Genomic DNA, 17,407 nt, shown 5'->3' on the forward strand with positions numbered 1-17,407 from the left:
TAGGAATGATTTATGATATACTTTCACACTTCTTGTGTGATTTTCAAATATGTTAGTGCTGACTACACTGCCATTGAGGTTAAAGAGAATTTTACCATTCACTTCTATAAGTAGGTGATTAATTAATATTTTCAAATTCCACCCTGCCTGTACTGAGTATTCTGCACTACCTTTGCGATGTGAACAGTTTCTGACTGATTTCTGATATTAACCTTCAATTGTTCAAAAACTTTACAGCATTTGCATTATAGCGCATTTGCTAAATTCACTGATTTGGCAATATCCAAATACCCATATTCTTAAGTTCTACTGGCCTTTTTTTCAAAAGGATCACAAAACATGGACTGTAATTAGACAAAATATGGTAGTAATCAGATAAATACAACTAAACTGAAGATACAGAAAGAGATGAGAAAAGAAACAAGCTTTACAAATCCAGATTTTTGTCAGTTCTAGAACTGCTGAAGTTTGGGCTGAAATAGTCACCAGAAGAGTAGCTAATGAGGCAAATATTTAAATGTTATCAATATTTTTTGTTCTTACCCTGTAGATGAACAGGGAAGTTTATTTCTTCTTAAAGGTATTAATTCTATCACTTTTCACGGAGTGGTAGGACAACATAACACTGGGTTATTTTCAATAGATTGCATCTCCTTCTCCAGGAGTAGAGACTTTTTTAACACAAAAGTTTAAATTGTTCAGAAAGTAAAGTTTGATGGCAGCTCCTATGATGGTCATACTGTACAGAAGCATTGCAGTGTGACAAACTAAGTCATCTCCAGGACTCACATGTGTACACCTTTAAGGTCTTTTCCTTGAAGAAAAATGGGCTCCAATGATTATTTTGTATATATTAGCATGACTGATTTGCAAAACATTAAAAGCACTAAAAAGGACATGATAGGGGTAAGCAACTTATGTGTCATCCATTAAAATGGAAAACTTAGTATTAATCATATGTCCTGGAAACATACTAGCTGGATAAAACAAGGCTTTATAATTCAAAAAATACAACTAAATTTATATTTACATTAGGTCTGTTGGGTCCAGGTGGTACTGCATTCATTAAAGTGTACATGTTGTCTCCAGAGTTGGTTGAATCTGTAATAAGAGATTATTTTAAGTGCTAATATATACCTTTCAATAAAACTACTCGCCTAATACATTTCTTGTCATTTTGTTCATATTATTTCTATGCCTGAATCACTGATACACAGTGGCAATATAATGGAAGATTTCATTCCCTTGCTATCTATTTCTACCACACAACAGAACTATGAAAAGAAATAATTGCAATAGTTCCTAGGTGACTACTTCTAGTCTCTAGTTTTATGCATGACTGTTAAAAGGTTTATAAATCACCAAGTATCTGTAACTATTTAATTCCTTAAACCTTTTTTCTTGGAGCTCAAAATTACTTCACTCATCTTCAATATTCTCTATGAAACAGGAGTTTCTGTCTTATAAATATTTCCTGTAATTTGTTTTCCATCTGTAATAATAGCTTCTCCTTATACAGACTTCACATTTGTATAGTCAATGAAAATCTTTTGTTCTCATCTGTGTCACCCTACTGGATTTTGGATATATCTAACTATTCAGCAGAATACTGTGCAAAGGACAGCTTTAGCTGATATATCTTCATGGTACAGTATGGCACAATGCTTCAAAACTGACCCGAGTCCAAAACCAACAATATCATGTTGGGACAGTGGGATGTCTAAGCTAGTAAATTCTGCCAACAGTTTTACTAGGCCTTTCTAGACATTGACAGAGCTATACTGCTTCTTAATCTGGGATTAACTCACACAGAACTGGAAGAGAGCTATGCCCTTTTTCTCCAATGAGTGTACATGAACTTTCAAACTGGAGCACCTCCAGAGTTGAAATGAAAGGTTTAACTAACAAGACATACAGAATACAACCCGCTTAACTCTCCTAGTTGAACTTAGAAGAAACCAATGCCTGCTGCTAACACACACAAAATCTTAATATTCCTCATCAGTATTTGTAAGGAAGAGAATGCAAAAAATGCAGCAGATTAGTAAACAAATTCAGCAAAAACTCTTTCACAAGGGAACTTGACGAGAGATAGGCAATGTAGCAACAAAGTTTACTGAGCAGAAAATGACCTCAGAAAAGTCTAAATAAATCCCTAAGGGGACCACATATCTTTAAAAATTATAGGCAACTCTGGAAAAACAGTACTTCTATAGCCTGTGTAAAAGAGTAAAAGAGTAATAGAATAGCTAAGTAGCTGAATACCTAGTTCCTCCAAAAGACCATTTCATTTCTTTGAACCATGGGTTTTGAGCTTAACAATGCACAAAACACCGCTGAGCTGTAAATCATTTTTCAAGACAAAGTGATAGGGGAATTTTGAGTCAGAACTAGTGAAAGCAAGGAAGCCTCAATCAGACTGAAGTGAGTTGAAAGTGGGAATGCCACCTGATCGCGTGAAAGAACTTATTTGTGCATTCACAGGGCAGTTAAAATAATGGTCATTGACTATTCCTTAACTTTTCTAATACAATTTTCTAAGCATTAGCGGAGGAGAGTAAATAATTCCATTATATGCAGAGGAATATGTATCTCTAGAACATTCAAATATACTTTCTGAAGAAGAGGGACACCAAAAGCTTTTGGCCTAAGGTTAGAAAAAGTAAAATTAGAATTTAAAAGTTATTTTTAATGTTCGAGGAGGTGGAGAACAAGTGCTTTGACTACCAGATCCCTTTGAAATGAATAACCCTGGCTCTCCACAGAGAAACACAACCCTGTGCTCTATCGGCTTCTGTAAAAAAATACATACGAGTTCATTGGGCCATGGGAACATATAGAGCTGGAAGGTTTTTTTTTCAGAGGTGAGTAAGTACCTTTGCAAAATTCTCAGGCAGCCAATGTGCGAGTGTTTTTATACTCTGGAAGACAGAAGCCTTAAAATACCTTAGAGTTTCTTTAATTGAAAACGGAAACAATTCCTCAACAGAAGCTTTACTCAGAGCGCACACAGATAACTAACACGTGCCATAACTGTAGTGCTGATTGTTTTTAAAAATGTAGGCTATGGGTTTGTTTCTATGTTAAAAGAGATTTTAGCTTTTAACTACCAGCTCACATTAATTTTCATTTTTACTAATAATATGAACAAGGAAGCCCTAGTCTTTATCTCAAGTTTAATTACTAAAGCCCTGGAATTATATTTAATGAAGATTCTACAGTGGTGCAAGAAGTTTTCACAGGAAGTTAGGAAACTTCCCCTACCCTCTTGTGCTGCAAAGGATAGAAAGAACATGTAGGACTGAGGATATCATTAAGGTGAAAAGGTCCCTTTTAGCTGGTGAAAGAGACAGATGTTGGCCCAAAGGAGCCCAAATATCTACTGAATACTGGGTTACGTAAGATGTATTTAGTTTCTTTTCAACACACTTTGGATGCTATCCAAGGGAGAGGAACATCCTCCCAATCTTGCAGTTTCTCCTTATGTCAGATATGTTGCAGAACACCGATTGAGGGAGATACTTGTATATATTGCCGACCAATTCTGAACCTTGAGACCCTAGTTAGCTGTCTTGAATCTTCCCACCCTTCTCCCTGATTATTTAAACTTGAATAGGAATGGTGGCCAATCTTCCAGATGGCCAAATTCTCCCTGTGGCCAGAATTCCAAGATACGGATCATGCAACTGGGAGAAACAACGCAGCAGTAAAGTCCTAGGAACAGATCACAAATAGGACATGGCAATCGTTCCTCTGGGGCCTTACTCCTCCATTGCAGGACATAGCAGAGCAATTGTCCAGTTCAACCCTGCTGTCAGTCAGATGACACAGCCAGAGGATGCAGTCATGCTTGTGATTCATACATAGCTCAAGAGCTATATATTGATCAGGTCCATCCCATAGGATACTACAGGGGAACTTGCACAGGATTCAGAAATTTCCTGATTTCCAAAATGGTGGAATTGCTGCAAAGGATATGAGCAGAAACAAATATATATTCTGTCTTCTTTCTTTTTTCTTTTTTCTTTTTTTCCTTGCTATTGTTAAAATAATGCAAGAAAAGATGGGCTCAAGAGCCAGAGATATGAATTGCTTTGAACTGTAGAGATACTGTAAAATGCTTTCTATCTCTGCAACACAGCAGGGAGAGAAAGAGAGTGAAAGAGTATTAAGAAAAACTGATACAAAAAGTACAAAACTAGTACCTTTCTATTAGCTGTTCCTTGCTGAAAAATGTATAGAATTGGATCTATCCATTTGTGTGCATTAATAGCATAGGAAAATCAGAAAAAAAAAAAAAAGAATTTGGGTACTTCCTAAAACCCTTAATACTTTGCTTTTATTTTTTTTTTCTGAATGTATTTCAATACCTGCTGGACTAGGCATGATGGGTGTTCCTGGTGGCCCTCCACCTCCCGGAGGACCCTAGAGTGGGTAGAAAATACTAGTTAGCATAAAAGGAAAAAAAAAAAAAAAANAAAAAAAAAAACACAGTAAAGAGTGAACACAGTACAAATAAAAAAAAAGTATCATAAAGTATCATAAATGTCAAGATTTACTTTACTAAAAACATGCACGTTTTCTGATAAGCTAACAAAACAACCCATTGAAAGATTAAGATAATGATGCTGGTCATCAGACTCTGGCACAGAGTTTTGGTATATGTAGATCTACGGATCCAAGAAGATCCATTAGCCAAGAACACTGAATCATGCCACGAGTCAGAAAAGGACACTTGGATAAGCGCATAAGACAACCGTATTTAATTCCCTCCATCCACTTTTGTTACCACTGGTTTTCATTCATTAATGGCAGCATAACAGCACTTGCAAAGCATAAAATAAGGAGATGTCTTATGGGTACAGAAGAGACTAGACATCTAAGAAAGTTTTCTCTTTTAGGCAGACTTGGTATCTTGATTTTCTGGCAATCCCAATTCAGTCTGTGTAATATTCTACAATTCTTTTCTATAGTATCTGTAGATAAAATTCATTCACAAATTAACAACAAAGGAATAAAAAAGTGTCAGAATGATACTAGCTGCCAAATTTAGATATATTCATATCACTTGCCTATAGTGCTAAATCAAAGAAAACAAAAAAAATCACAGAACATCTACTTTCTCACTTCCAGGTATTTCTGTGTTACAAATCTTTTCATGACTAAACACTATACACAGACTGCTCTGGTCATTAAACAAGCTTTTTAAAGCTTGAATTTAAAAATTCAATTTAAAAAATTTAATTTAAAAATGCTTCAAATAATTTTATTCTGAACATCCTAATAATTTAGTAAGAACTGAATCATAACTTCTTGCTTCCTACATTTGTAAATCCATTAATATTTTCAAGTAACAGGAAAACTACCTTCTTATTGTTTGAGAAAAATGTTCTAATATCAATAAATAAACTGTTCTCCCCACCATTTTCTATAATAGAAATTATGCAGCTCACTAACAAAAGAAGATTTTCATTGCTATATGACTTCTATTATATTTTACATCTTTCGTCTTATTTAAAAATAGTAGATTTACTTTTTCAAGCAAAGGGATTATTTTTCACTGAATATAAAAGTTTGATTATTTCTGTATGTTTAAAAGGATATTGCAGAGATTTGCCATGATACCTATTCACTGAAATAATCTGGAAGGAGGAAGAGAGGTTTTGGAATTAAACAAGAGACATTATTTCTCAATGGCCTACTAAAAATAACATTTCTTACAAAACATTTAGCAGTAATACACTAGTGAACACTATTTTCAGACAATTACAATCAGGGTTGTAGCAGCTTTCTGAATGATGGCACTCTTCCCCAGGTTCATGCAAGTAAAATGTATAACACTTTAGGGAGAAGCACCCCTGTCTCCCAGTCAGTAGTTAACTATCAGTTAATTGTAGGTAAAAGAAAAATCTTTTACTCAGCAGCAGCAGTCTATCAAGATATATACACCTCTATGCCCGTATATGTAACACTATCTACCAGTTCTTCCGTCTTGTGCGTCCCCTTTATTTCGAACTAAGCAAGATCACTGAGTATCCCTTTTAAAATTACAGAACATCTTCTTGAACGTTAGAACGTGTGAACGTGTGAAATTAGGCTTGCTCCACCTTGCAATCCACAGATCATGCTATACAAGTTAAGGCATAGTCACAACTTCATTTCATACTGCCAGAAGCTCCAAAGCACTTTTTCCCCCAAAATTATAATTTGAATCAGTAATAAACATGTTAAGATTGGTTTTGCCAAAGAATTCGAAAGGCCTATTTAGTCCTCAGCATGAAAATTTTCTCCATTTCTATTGTAGAGTTACAGACTCTAAATTCAAAAGGGACCTTTAGCTCACATATGACCTCTTGGATATCACAGGCTATGACATTTTATCCATGTACTTGTATACTAAGCTTACTAACTTAAGTTTCCTAGATTTGTATGTATTTTCCAGAATGTTATCAAGAGATGTATACACCACCACCTGGTGATTTATTGCAAAGGCTAATATTTGCATCTAGTTTTTAATTTATATTAACTGTCATTCCTCTGTTAGTAAGCCTTTTGGTATTAGGTATGTTTTCCCTCAGAACGTATTTACATGCAATTAGATCATTTCTCAAAAACCTGTCTGATAAACAAATCAGATTAAGTTCTCTAAAGCATGTAGGTCTACACCGCGAATCCTTTGGCTGAAAAACTGATCCTAGAGCTGCCCAGTCCACAGTCTGCCCCCAAACCGTTGCTCCTGCTCCCTTTGTGCTGCCCCTCAGTTTTGCTTATTTAACTGTTCGTGGGGCTGGCATTCATGTCTTCCATTTTCCAGAAAAAATAGCGAGCCTTTTTAAAACCAGACTACTCTCACTGTGAGAGAGCAGGCAAGATTCGTGATGCGCAAGCACCTTCCGTCCCCGGCCCACCCAGTTGCTCCATCACCATGCCCTGCTAAAAGCAGCCTCAGCTCTGCTTGGAGCTTCGTGTGTGAACGTCCCTTTACCTAGTGCAGGCAAAACCAAACCACTTCCACAAGGACCCAGGTCTCCAACTGCTTACACCAGCTTCCGCGTTTCTGAATGACAAGCAACTCCACTGGCAGACCTGATGGAGTGGTAAACTTCAACAGAAGAGTGAGGATAAGAAATTAGACAGAAATGTCCCCCTCTCTCCTGCGGAGCTGGAGCTCACAGAGTACATCTGTTCAGAGGCTCAGGCATCTTCTCTGGCATTAGAATCTTCTGTGTGTGTTTTTTGCATCTTTGGATATATTTTAATTTCCTTGCAAAGTTCCAGTTAGATGTAACATTCCAGTATCAGGCTCATCACTGTCCTTGGAAAAGGTAAAATTACCTCTTTATTTATTTATTTATTTATTTATCTCTTACTCCTCCTCCTCTATTTCTACATTTAAATATGGTGATGCCTTTTTTGTCACAATCACTTATCCTGGCTGCATTTTGGCTTGATATGAATACACCAATAGTCCTCCACTACAACACATACTTTACCTAGGTTTGCTTCTTTAAAATAAATTTCTATAGTGACTCTTTTTCTAATTTCTCAGGTCTTCATACTTCTCAAAAAACAGCATATGAAGTCAAACATTTCACAGAATGTCTTCAAAATCTGCAGCAATAACTGATCACTAACATCTTTGGCAAAACCAACAAAGAATATTTTTCTCCTGGTAGCAAGACCTTTACAAAGTTCTTCATTTAAATAACTGGTTTGAAGATCAGCAGATTTAGACTGTTTCCACTAAACATGTGGCAAGTGAGTTCTCGAACTACGGACACCTATGAGAAATGCAACACTTTTCGCAGCTGACTGTCGGAATAAGAGACAAAAGGAACAGCTATTTAAGTAAGACATGGTCATCCTTGAAAACTTCATCGCAATTCAGCACTAGCTGTACAGGATCACCTCTCTGATATAGACTGAAAGTCAAAGAAGACTGTAAATAGCCCAGATAGATCAAAAACACTGTATATTGCCCTCCTGGTGAGAGGCCCGCTATTGCCACATTCTGGACTAGCTTCAGGTTTTACGTTGATTTAAGCCTTACAGTGCATTTGTCTAATCTTCAGGTGATAAAACATGAAAAATCAAGAGAAAAGTCTCTACTCAACCTGACCCACAAACATTAGTTTGGAATCCAGCAACTAGCAAAAAAAATGACAAACGTCAAATGTCTTCAGAGGGAAAGCTATAATTGTCCCCCTGCTACAATTTGACTCCTGTACTAAACATATGATACAAACATAAAACAGTATCTCTTAGAAAGAGTACATCAGAAGTACAAATAATCCAAGTACAAGAGTAACAACCACACACACACACACACACACACACACACACACACACAGAAAAGCCAAAAGAAGAAACAAAACTTAATCTCTTGGGATACAGACACAAAATAGCATATGTTCTCCAATAGAAACTACTTTGTTGATAGGTAAAATGTGTTCCTGACATTTCAGAGAGACTATTAGCATTTTGTGCTCTTCTGAATGAGAAATCAGTGTGGGATACTATTCTGAAATGTAAACGATTTCAATCTAAAGTAGATAGCAAGAAAATATGATATTATCAACTAATCCACAATAAACTAAGACAATGGCTGTGAAATAAAGACTACGGGGAAAAAAGAGTTATCACATCTCCAGAAGATAATTGTTAGAATAAAGAATAAAAATATCCCTTAAAAATTTAGCTATGGGGACTCTTCTACACATCCTTTGTAAGAGGAAATTTTCTTATAGTTTTTCAATGTCTTTGTTTTCCTTAAAGAGTTCAGAAATTCACACACTATTATGTCCCCTAAAAAGCTGGGGGGGGTGTCCTTTTACTGAACACAAGATAATTTATTGGTTAAAGATACATACGCTGAAATAAAATATAGCACTCAGAGCAACATTGACCAGACTGATAATGATTCTAGTAATGAGTATCAACATATGCACTATAGATGGCAGACAAAACAACTAACTGCATATCAGAGGTTCAGTTCTCAAACCTCCCCGCACAAGGGTTCTTCTTAACATCTGGACAACTATTTCTTTTTTGTTACAAAAAAATGTAACATTTATTCTAATGAGCAAACAGATACAAGTGTACTTACTACATAGTTCCCAGGAGATGCTGAAGAATAAGGTATCTGCAATATCAACAGAAGCAAAACAGTAATTTCTTCAGCATCAAGATGGAATTCATACCCACATTTATTGGCAGTCATACGTTAAAACATATTTGGATAATTCATTTTAAAGATAAAAAAAGATTATGGGGAAAATGCTATAGTCAACAAGCACAAAATTCCTAATTGACAACTCTTCATTATAAATACGTTCAAGATTAAAACTTGCAGTTTAGACATAAACAGAATTTAACATCAAATACTTCAAATCAAAGTATTTCCATTTAAGATTACTGTGCCCTGGTAGCCACTCTACTGAAATCAGTAGGAAAAATATAATGCACATATTTAAATGTCTGCACGTTGAGGTCTGGTACCTATTCTCTATTGTTTCATAGTAAGCGATACATGCACACTGCACGGCCAGCATCTCTTTCAAGATACCAGGTATATCAAGATACCATACAAACTCCAGTATCAAATCTAGTCCTTGCAACTGTCAGCAGAATTTTATGATTCTTACTGTGGGAACCACAATAAACTCCGTAAAGAACTGCAGTCTATAGTAAAAGGTTCAGCTGTAATATTATTAAGATAATATGTATTATAAAGTGTAAACTTTAGCAGCACATGCCTGCATTTTATTCACTGGACTTCAAAGTCATCTGGAACAGGAACTAAATTTGTTGGTTCCTGAGATACCGAACCTTTATTAAAATCCAGATGATAAAAAAGAAAAGCATCGCTCTATTCTTTCAGCCTAGAAGATACTCATTTACCTCTTTGCATTATTCTATCTTTTTACAAAAGGATAGTGTCCTAATTTCATTTCAAATTCAATTGTGGCATTTGTTACAGAGGTTATTTGGAGAAATCCAGTTGCCTGTGAATAATCCAGTTTTCCTCTCTATGCAACAGTCTTTGTGAAGATTCTCTCTGGAGGACCAGGGAGTAGTATCATTACAGTAGGATGGGGTAAGAATTAAGAAACTGAACTAAGAAACTACAAAATTATTTTGTAGAACAAGCATCTTATAAGATTGTAGACAACTTGTCAGATAACTGATTTTTACAAATGTATCCAGTACTGGACTTCTCAATTACCTTCACAGAATGAAAACATTTTAATTATCTGTTGAAAAATGTCCTACTGTCCATTTTAGTAGTTTAGTAAGCAAACAAAAGTAGACAGAGGAAGATTTTCAGCTTTTTTTTTTTTTCTAGCTGGAATTCAGTAGAAATAAAAAATCAAAACTGAGAACAACAAAAAGATCTGATATCCTCTGGCAAGCCAGACCCATCTTATCCAACTACAAGTGCCAGAAAGGGATGCATTTTCATACTAATGATATATGTCCATTGAAGTAGAATGAAAACTTTACCTATGGGCTTTCTGAAGAAAACAGCCAATGCTGTTCATATGGTAGGCCTTACTGACTGCTTCTTTCTTTAAGCTGCTATTAAACAACGTCATTTTGTAGTTAGTGGAACAAAATCCAAGGGAGTGCACTGCTTTTTACAAAAAGCATATCTAAATAGCTGACGTCTTGTAAGCATTTGCTTTATGATTGCATGTTCCTTAGTTAACAAGAACAAATGTGCTTTTATCTATGCAAAATATGTGAGCACACATTAGGGAATATCTTCTAAATCTGTGATTTAAGTAAAGCTGACTGGCCAGATAGCACTGACCTAACCTGTCTGCCTTATGCTAGAGGAAGCTAAAAGATATTTTGAATATAACCCAGGATGACTTTTTTGTTAAAGACGTTCCACAGGTGACTTAGAGATGAAGATGTGTTACATGACTATGAACACAGCTGAATATATACAGAAAAAAATGGTCAATGAATTCTCTGTTAAGGTGTGGTCCTTAGTGCACCTACACTGCATTAGGGTTGACAGGAACAGGCTGTAGGAAAAAAAATATAAAGCAGGCCTTACAGCAGTATGCTACTTGTTGAGTGAACTAGATTCTTTTATTGTTGTTTGGTGCACAGATGAGAAATAATTCCTTAAATATAAGATGATACCTAATGTATTTAGGTATTTACTTACAGAATTGGCATTGGTTGGGTTTGGCCAAGGTCTACCACCCCCTGGGCCCCTGTAACAGAAGATGAAAGATCAGAGTTTACTTCAAAAAACAAAACAAAACAGAAACCCCATCGGCTTCTGATCAATTACAAGGAAGTAAATGTTTTCAAGTAATCTGTTCCCAAAGTAAGTCAGGAGACAGCTTTTCTAAATTGAACTGTAACTACCTGAAGTTATAATGTTATGGTAAAATTATTATTGTTGCACTACCTTCTTCATTTGACAGTTTACAAGATTATTAAAGATAATGCATTTCTTATTACAACCCTGCCATTCATATTTAAGACATCTGAGATCCTAACTCATTCTGTGGACTTCTGTATTTTCAGGACACTCTGCTAGAAGTGTATCATACTAATTCCTCCCTCAGTGGCCACAGAGGCTATAGTGGAGACCACAGAGTTTTGCATTTGTCTCCGAACACCTGCAAGTTTAAGAAGTGTCAGACCTTCTCCTATTGTGTTCTTGACAGCACGACTTGAAAACCATTGCAAATTTGTTTCCTATAGTGCTTTCCTCTTGTCCAGGGAGAATTTAACTCCATGTTACATAATAGTGACATTTTATTGTGGCACAGGAGTTCTAAAGAGAGTGAAAAATAAGTTCCAAAATTCTTTAAATTCTCATGAGGATTGTTTTTCTTTGCACTTTGTTTGTTGGCACTTATTAAAATATTTGGAGGAAGTATCGCATGTTCTGCAAAAGTCTGTTTACAGTATGGATCAACACAGAAAGGTCCTAAATGCAAATTCAGGCATAGAAACTGTACTCTTGCTTATATAATTAAATACCTTCCTGGGGGATCAAAACATTTATTGATTATGGATCTAGCACACCGCAAGTAGAGTAAGGTTCATAGTAAAGGTAATGCTAGTTCCTTGTAAATGTTTTAATTTAAACAATTTTTTAGAAAAACAAGCCATCCACAGCAGAAAACATGTTGCCACAATATGTATCTAAGGAGCATAAAAATATATATACATTTACATATTTTATATATTAAAAATTGAAAACATGTCATTTTATACGCAGATTCTGACATACATTTGGATATGTAGCTAAGAATAGTCTGCTGCTTGACTAAAGCTACATTATCTCCACAGAAATCACAGAAGCGTGACAGTGACCATACGCTCGGCAAAACGGAGCCTGCAAACTTGTCCGGCATCCTTCGGTGGCACCGTGCCCAAATGGGACCGTTTTCATCAAGGGGCAGTGTCCTAGCAGCAGGGACAGGAGTGTAACAGGCCAGAGGAGTCTTTGGTAAAGCAAACTCAGACTAAACATCCTAAAAGCAGAATGGAGAAAAGGAAAAAGGAAAAAATGCCTTTCCTGACAGAGCACGTCTTTTCTCACCACTCTTGCTGTTATCTTAGCTTCCTCAATTTTAACTGAGCTCAGTAGAATAGTTTGGTGGTTAGGCTTCTTTTAACAGTCTTGAGGGAACTAAACCATATGGAAGGTAAAATCTCAATGTTCATAGTCATAACATATGAATAACTATAATTATTCTTGGTAGCATTAGGCATTCCTAGCTATTTATAAATAGGATGAAATCACTTTTTGAAGGCCTTGACAATGTAAAGGCAGAGCAGATGACAAAACTTTTGCTCTTAAAATGAGATTTTGGCCTTACTGGCTTTAGAAAAGCTACATTCCCCACCACTGCATACCCAGTATGGCAGAGATTTTAAATACAGGAAGAAAAGCAGGCTTTATTAATGGGTTCAGGCAGTTCTCTATCTAAAGTTTTGCAAAGCTAAAAACTTTTAAGTAGGTATATTGCCTTAGGAATTTAACATTGAATCTTTCTTATTTTTTATTACATTATTGATAAAACTACAAAGAAGCTGGCTAAAACAATCAACTGAAATAAAGCGAAAATTAAATGAATCATTTCATTTATGCTACTGAATTATTTTTGGCAGGTTGGAAAGACAGAAATGTGGGAAGGGGTCTTTTTGCTAAAACTCTCCCCCTGTCAGAAAAGGCAAACATTTCTGAGTGAACCCTAGATGCGTTCCTTCTCAGCTTAAATAGTTCTTCCATGAAAGCTAAAAATCTATCATTCCAACAGCTCTACATACGACGCTTTGTGTAGCACATTTGCTGGAAGGTATGTCCATGAAGGATTTTAACAATGAGTGGCAGCTCCTTACCCAGCTGTGGGAGACAAAGCAGGGGAAGTTACTCATAGCACTCATGCAAGAAGTGCCAGGCACAAGCGATTACTGCAGACATGAGGCTCGGGACAAACACTCAGCAACTTCTCTGCTGCTAAAAATTAAAGGTGAGGTGTTTGATGCTTTTTTCTTTCTTTTTTATCATGTACAATATTTGGCTCAATGGATCTTCTCCTTCTGTGAAATCAGGAATTTATGCAACAATACTGGAAGTTTGTTTTTATCCCAAAACTCTACAGCTGTGTGTATGATATTAAGTAATACAAATCTACCTGGTAAAAAGCATCAAATCGAATAATGCCATGACTGCAGTGCAGACATCGGTGAAGTACAGAGATATGAAAATGCTAACTCAAATATATAATAAGATTAGCCACAGCAACACCTAAATCTAGATCGGGTCCATGAGAAGACTGCAACACGAATTCCTGTTAGCTTTGTGGTGCTTCTTGTAAGCATGCAAGTTTTGTTTAAAGCTGAACTGGCTTAAAGCCTACATTATCCTGCAGGCTGCACTGTAGACACTCCTAAGAGGAAGCTCACCCTTCATCTAAAAAGCTGTTGGAATTTGCAAAGTTACTGGAAGTCATGGGCAGCTCTAAGTATAGACTTAGAAAACTCTGTAGCAGATTCTGCTAGAAAGCCATATGGTTTATATAGAGCTGAATGCTGCTGGCTTTTAAAGCACACACAAAAAAGCTATCCACAAAATTTTTTTTCAAAGCAATGCAGGCAGTGTTTTTCCCTCTTATTAAATGTTTATTTTGGAAGCATCAACAGAGTCATAACACATTATTCTGAATGTACCAAGTCCAAAATAGAGTAATTTACAAAGGATCCACTGCTATGACTAATTACAGCTGCATGCCACCCTTACAGGAAGTCCTATACCGTTGATCCCACTATTTGGAAAAATAAAGTAAAGTATTTCAGTTTTCTAATGGGCAAATACCAGTAAATTAAACATCCAGATACAAGTTTGTGAATTGAAGTTAAAGAACAAAGTCACTTTTTTTTTTCCAGGCATGACTGAGATACTCTTAGTGCTTTATACAGCTTTGCAAGGTCACAAAAGCCATGAAAAAGTGCCAGTGGAATTTAACACAGCTCTCTGAAATTTACTATTTTGTTCCCAAAGAGGGCATTTTTTCAAGAAGAAACAACATCTTACTAACAATTGCTCCACCAAAGTTCAGCTTAAAACCTTATAGTGAAAATAAAGTTATTCTTAAAAAGACATAGGATATATATCAGCTGTTTCAAACAGTGATCTGATACATATTAGTTAGGATAGAGCAAGCAGTTATTTAGCAGTACTACATTTAAGGAGTATGTGCTCCTGGACTGAAATACTGCTTACGAGCTCTCTGGCTGGTTGTTGCTGTTTTTGACAATAGACCACACATTTTCATCCAGAAAAATGTAAAATTATATTTGGCAGAAACTTACTCTTAAACAAAACAGCTTCTTTGTGAGCTTTCCCATGAGAAAAGGCTGGATTTTAAAATGGCAACTCGTTTTGTAGAGTATACATATTTTTATATTTTAACATAGACAGAAATCCAAAAACACTGAGCACAACACAGGAAAATGTAAAGAGAAAATATATCTATGTGAAGACATATGTAAATTAATATGCAGTATACATAATACATGCAAGAGGGAAGTCATCATCTTTCACAGAAATATAAGTACAGTAAATGATCTACACTGTTATTTCTTAGTATCATGCATTACAGAAATTGTAAGGGCTAAAACACAGACTGAATTCTAACACAGTTGGGTCCATTTATTGCTACCGCCCATGGGTTATCCTTAGATGCACTCTGACTGATTCTGAATGTTGGAGCTGCCCAGACCCCAAGTCTCTATCAGGATTTCAAAGTGTAAGAACTTAGTACTATCAGATTTCATGCAGAATTGACAGCACTAACTTATAGTAAGAAATCAATCTGATTTTTTTTTTTTTTTTTTTTTAAAAAAAGGCTTGTGTTGCCAAACCACCATTAAACCTTTATTCTACTTTTGGTGAATATACAATCTATTTACCAGAGGAAAAAAATAATCGGTCTGAGAGTAAAAAATATGTTCTGAAAAATTATTCACACAGAAGGCATGAAATAATGGTACTCCTTACAAAGGTCTGCGACTCAGCATATCACACAGACCTACTGTGCTACTGCACAGTACCCTAGTACTACTACTCCATATTCTCTTAAGCCTTTAAAGTGCATTATATGGCATGTGACAGTGTGAAGTCTTGTTAAAAACAGTTTTGTGTTCCTGCTTGCAGTTGAATCAGAGTAAAGACAAGTTTGTAAGAAATGTAAAGGAGCTCAGCACATGCCTGATAGACATACTGATAGCTATGGTTAACTACTTGATAATTACTATTTTACATCATGTGGCTCTCAGAAGAAATCACACCGTGTAAAGCTCATGAATTCCCCAAGTAAAGGACTGTAATTCATGGCATCTGCTTCAACAGAACACAAAAGTTGAAAGGAAAATGCATTTCCCACATCACTGAATGAAAAGCACCATCTACGTAAGTTTACTAAACACAAGATGAAATGTGCTTATCTAATGCTGCAATGTGGAAATATTACTATTTCAACCCATAACCATATTTTTCTCTGCTTTCTGGAAGATGAGGAGCTCTTTTTTATCCAGGAGATTGTTTGCTTATCTTTTATATGTAAATTCTCATTTATGTAGATAAATGTCCTCAAAATATCTTACCTATCCTGAATTTTACTTTCAGAACATTGCATTTTAGAAAGTTACATTCTCTTTTCTTATCATTAAATCTCCTCCTAAGGAAATCTATGTACTGCTTATATTATACTTGAGCTGAATTTCAAATATCTAGATATTTTCTCTACATCAATTTTATTTAAAAGAAGAAATGCCTACCCTTGGGAAGATTCCTAGAATTGTCTTGAGTCCAATATATGATGTCTATGATAGAGTAACACCCAACTTTAGATTTTATTTTATTTGCTTCAAGAATTCAAGGTATGTCTGGAAATCAGAAGAAATTAAGGATATGCTGGATTAGATGTTTTTCTGAAAGTATTATCTAACTCAATACCTCTTTAAACTTCTTCAGGTTGGTATCTCTTTATTTGAAATGAAAATTATCATCTATTACTTATATTTCCTATAAAAATTATAGTAAAAAAGGTTATTTATGGTAACAAGCTTGTATAAATCTTGACTGTATTTTCTGTGTCAGTCTGCTGCAGACTCACTCTTGAAACGCAAAGGTATAAAAGAAGTAAGAAAAGAAAGCATCCTCTGCTTTAAACTGTAATAACATTTTTGTGTCTTGATACCCTGACTGCCATACTGCCTTCTGTTATCCAACCACAGGTTGCAAAACGCAGGTTAAGAAGCACAGGAGTAATTTACATGGAGGTACGGCCAAGATACATGAATGTCTTGATAATGTCTGGTCTGTATTACGCTGAAGGCAATTATAACAGCTCCTTAAAATCTGTGAATCTATTAAGAGAGAAATCTAAATAATGCAACGAGCAACTTTTTTTTGTTTTCCCCCTTAGGCTTACTAATCATAGGAATATCTTTGAGCCACTGAAGAATTTTTTAAAAGTGCAGAAGATTCCTCATTTTGGGCCATTTGCTATGCTAAAACTCTGACCTTAAATTCAGTCTACTCTGGATACAGTAATTTTACATTTGAAATTTTCTACATGCTTAGAAAGGCTGGGTTGTCTACAGGAGTAAAAATAAGAATATACTAATGTTTGCTAGTGTAAAAATTATCTTGCAGAACGGAAGCATACTTGTACCACTCATTGCAAAATATTTAATCAGTAAAACAAGAGCATAAATGTAAACATAATCATTTATAAAGATACATACAAGTGAATATTGGTGACTATACTGACAAAATATTCCCAATATTTCAACTTTGACCTGTAGAAAAACCTCAGTATTTGAACGTACTTGGAAGGAAAGCAAAGGAGCCTGTAAGAGATGC

General features: G+C 35.6%; 1 protein-coding gene across 1 annotated transcript in view; it reads right to left on the reverse strand.

The window, feature by feature from the left end:
* The window catches only part of SSBP2 (single stranded DNA binding protein 2), a 176,138-nt gene that overhangs the window by 11,650 nt on the left and 147,081 nt on the right, over window positions 1-17,407 (reverse strand). The window contains exons 11-14 of the mRNA XM_085322055.1: window positions 11,180-11,228; window positions 9,107-9,142; window positions 4,371-4,425; window positions 1,031-1,101 (exon numbers count right to left, since the gene is read on the reverse strand). Coding sequence (XP_085178181.1) covers window positions 1,031-1,101; window positions 4,371-4,425; window positions 9,107-9,142; window positions 11,180-11,228 — 211 coding nt within the window. The remainder of the gene's footprint in view (window positions 1-1,030; window positions 1,102-4,370; window positions 4,426-9,106; window positions 9,143-11,179; window positions 11,229-17,407) is intronic.

The sequence above is a fragment of the Rhea americana genome, unplaced genomic scaffold (assembly GCF_003343005.1).
Source record: "Rhea americana isolate MKP2758 unplaced genomic scaffold, rheAme1 scaffold_74, whole genome shotgun sequence".
Classification (NCBI taxonomy): domain Eukaryota; kingdom Metazoa; phylum Chordata; class Aves; order Rheiformes; family Rheidae; genus Rhea; species Rhea americana.